The 4,230-nt window shown below is 41.6% G+C and overlaps 1 protein-coding gene across 1 annotated transcript; it reads left to right on the forward strand.

The window, feature by feature from the left end:
• Positions 1-270: 270 nt before the first annotated feature.
• LOC110594730 lies at positions 271-792 on the forward strand (the record flags this gene model as incomplete). Its single annotated transcript, XM_021708045.1, is given in 2 exon segments — positions 271-345; positions 724-792. Coding segments are annotated over 2 exon segments (144 nt in total), but the record flags the coding sequence as incomplete, so codon positions are not given.
• Between the last annotated feature and the right edge of the window lie 3,438 nt (positions 793-4,230).

Below are 4,230 nucleotides of genomic sequence, written 5' to 3' on the forward strand. Positions count from 1 at the left end.
TCATCTCTACAATAAATCAAAAAATTAGCCGGGCATGGTAGCATGTGCCTGTAGTTCCAGCTACTTGGAAGGTTGAGGCGGAAGGATCGCCAGAGCCCAGCAGGTCGAGGCTGCGGTGGCCAGGAGCAGCCACTGCTCTCCAGTCTGGGTGACAGAGTGAGACTCCAACTCAAAAAAAACAAGACTTTCTTCTTCCCAAGAAAAACAAATGTGAAGTTCATCAAAGTCTCAATGGTTATGCTCTCTTTGGTATAAACTTATTTATTTATAAATATATATGTACACACGCATATATAAACACTCATACATGAATATATACACACATATGCAAACACATTTACACATGTAAAAATACATATGCACAAATACATACACGCACATATATACACACATATAAGCACACATATACACCAAAACATATATCTATACACACATGTAAATATACAAGTACATACATGTATGCGCACATATAAACACACATATACACAAATGCCTACATATATACACATATAAATACGTAAACACGAATACATATAAATACACAAATACATACATACATACACACATATATGCAAATGCATACATATATGCATATAAACACACATATACACACATACACAACTAAACACGCAAATACGTACACATACACAAATACATACATATATACACAAATAAACATGCAAATACATATATATAAACAAATATAAATACATACATTATATACATATACATACATATCAACACATATACATACATAAAACACACATATGTCATACTTATATACATACATAAATACATAAACAGATGTACATATCCACCCACACATATACATATAAAGGCACACACATACATATACCCACATATATTAGACACATAGACATGTAGATACAAACTTAGACATACACATGCAAATTTGTGAAATATACATATTCACATGTACATACACATATATACATCGATATGCACATATAGAGATTGCTGAAATATACAGAAATGTTTTTTCTGTTTTGAAAGGAAAGATGAGAACTTGCCACGATTCTGGCTTTGGGGGATGGACAGGGACACTTTCTATTTACAATTCTGTGCTGTTTGACTGTCAAACGCTCCGCATCTCTTATTTTAAAATGTCGACAGGGGCTATTTTGGCAGTGAGATGATGGGTCGTTTCTTGTTTTCTTCTTTATATGACTCCTTATTAAATAAAGATGAAACCACGGCAACCTAAAAATAAAATGTGCTGGAAGCCAAGACCACATTATAGGTTCCAGCCACAGTCATTCTTTTTTTCTTTATTTTTCCTTACTCCTTTTTATCCAGGTGCAGCATAAAGCTTTCATTTAATCTGATTTGCTCTTGCAAATTCATCTCTGAATGAGACACTCACAGCCCTACTTGCTTCTCCCAGCCTGGGCACGTCCAGGCATGTGAGACGGTCCAGGCCGGCAGCTGCATGGTCACATTCCTCAGGCCTCAAGAGACGACAGGGGCATCTGCCAAGGGTGCATTCAGCCATAGAGACATAAGAGCTTTATAACAATGTGCAGTTGTGCAATGAGTTTGAACACAAGGGTTTGCTGTTCTAGATGGCATCACAGTGCCAAGTTCAGGGTATTTCCCTTATGACTTTCTCATGAATGACACAAAATGAGAAGAGTTTTGCCATTCCACTCAGAAACATTAAAAGATTCCTCCGCCAATCCCACCCCTTTGACTCCTTCTGGATCTGTGTAACCAAGATTAGAACAGACAGCCGGCTAAAAGCTGTGACTGGGTCACTTGAGCCAGGACATTCCTGAAAAGAAAGTGAGATCAGCTCATTCAACAGTCTACAAAAGAAATACAATAATTTAAAAGTTTTGGAAATAGAAAAAAAGGAACACATCAGTGAAATGATTTCAAATATAGGCATTCATAGTTTGTCTTTTTATTTTCTTTATGAGTTTCTGATCTCATAAAGATATTTTATTTTACTTTATTAAATTGTGGTCTCATTCTGTCACCCAGGCTGGAATACAGTGGCACTGTCACAGTTCACCGCAGCCTCAGCCTCCTGGGCTCAGGTGATCCTTCGACCTCAGCCTCCCGAGTAGCTGTTACCACAGGTACACACCACCACACCTGGTCCATTTTTAAAATTTTTTTATAGAGACGGAGTCTCACTATGTTGCCTAGGCTGGTTTTGAACTCCTGGGCTCAAGCAATCCTCTCACCTCAGCCACCCAAAGTGCTGGGATTACAGATGTGAGCTACTGTGCTCAACCCACATACAAGCTTTAAAATTCAAATGTATGATGCTTGATGCTTGCTCTTCCTAGCTTCTGAGTTTTGTTTTCCTGTTTACAAAGATATCATCCCCCCCATTTTTTAGAGTATATATTAATTCACCATTTTTGGAGCATTTGATGGCTTCATGGTTTGCATTTAAATCTTGGATCCATCTGGAATATTTTGGTGAAAGGAACACAGAAATAGCCAGCTCTTACTCTCCCAAACTCCAAAGAAACATTTGGGCGCTTGATCCTTCTCTTGTCTGCTGGTTTTCAAGACTGTCTGCATCAAAACTGAAAATTCCTCATTTGTGGGCAACAGATCATCAGAGAAATATTATAGACTTATAATGCATTTTCATGCCCAATAGGGCATACTGCTACCTTATGTCTCTTTTTCCGGGTTTCTTTCATATGGTAACAATTTTTCAACTGTTCATCTTCCATCAATTTTTTTTTTTTTGAGTTGGAGTCTCACTCTGTCGCCCAGACTGGAGTACAGTGACCACAGCCTCGACCAGCTGGGCTCCGGGGATCCTTCCACCCCAGCCTTCCAAGTAGCCGGAACTACAGGCGCACGTTACCATGCCTAACTAATTTTTGATTTATTATAGAGACAAAGTCTCACCATGTTGCCCAGGCTGGTCTCGAACCTGCAGGCCCAGGCAATTCACTTGCCTCGGCCTCCCAAAGTGCTGGGATTACAGGCTGAGCCACTAAGCCCAGCCTCTTCCATCATATATTAAATTCCAGGCTGGACAAAGAGGTAGTGGGGAGATAAAGTTTTATAGTTGGCTGGGTGCAGTGGCTCACGCCTGTAATCCCAGCACTTTGGAAAGCCAAGGCAAGAGGGTTGCTTGAGCCCAGGGGTCCGAGATCAGCATGAGCAATAGAGCAAGACCTCGTCTCTACAAACAAATCAAAAAATTAGCCAAGTGTGGTGGCATGCGCCTCTAGTCCCAGCTACTTGAGAGGCTGAGGTGGAAGGATCGCCTGAGCCCACGGAGGTCAAGGCTACGGGGAGCCATGATCATGCCACTGCACCCCAGCTTGGGCGACAGAGGGAGGCTCAGACTCAAAAACGAAGAAAAGAAAAAAGACCAGGCGCGGTGGCTCACGCCTATATTCCCAGCACTTTGGGAGGCTGAGGTGAGAGGATTGCCTGAGCTCACGGGTTCGAGACCAGCCTGGGCAACTTGGCGAGTTCTTGTCTCCATAATAAATTCAAAAAAAAATTAGCCAGGTATGGTGGCACATACCTGTAGTTCCAGCTACTTGGAAGGCTGAGGTGGAAGGATCGCCTGAACCCAGCAGGTCGAGGCTGCGGTGGCCATAAGTGTGCCACTGCCCTCCAACCCGGGCAACAGAGTGAGACTCCAACTTAAAAAAAAATGAAAAGTTGTATCGTGAAGGGACTCACGTGATCAGCAGCTGTGCACACATTGCCTCGCCTGAATGTCAAAGTCACCAGGAGGTGCCCTGCTGATATCCCCCCAGCACAAGACCACGCCCTTGTCTGTTACACATTCACTGGTGTTTATGGAACCATTACACAGGGAATTGGAGTTTTTCCACAGCAGTCGTGCCCAGGTTTACTTGTCATTGGAACCAAGCGTGACAAGGCATGTGCTTTGCAGAAATAATTGGTAGAGTTTTTCAGGCGTGGACATGCCCATGCTCCCAAATTTTTAAAAACTAACCAGCACAGACAGGGATACACCTTCCAACACAAGGACGTTCTGTAAAGAGTGCAAATATTTGTCCGGAAATGGCAGGAGACGCTTCCAAGAACAGCAGAAAAATCTGGTTAACTTAGCAATGGTGGTGAATGCGGTTTGGGGGAAATCTCGCTTTTTAAAATTTTTTAAATACAGTCTTTTTTTTTAATGTAAAGGTGCGTAGAGAAAATGAAAAATGTCGTCCTATTGTTCCACATCAGTTTTCTTTTTTTTTTTTTTTTTTT

Source organism: Carlito syrichta, unplaced genomic scaffold (assembly GCF_000164805.1).
Source record: "Carlito syrichta isolate Samal-C Ts95f unplaced genomic scaffold, Tarsius_syrichta-2.0.1 Scaffold130492, whole genome shotgun sequence".
NCBI classification, from domain to species: domain Eukaryota; kingdom Metazoa; phylum Chordata; class Mammalia; order Primates; family Tarsiidae; genus Carlito; species Carlito syrichta.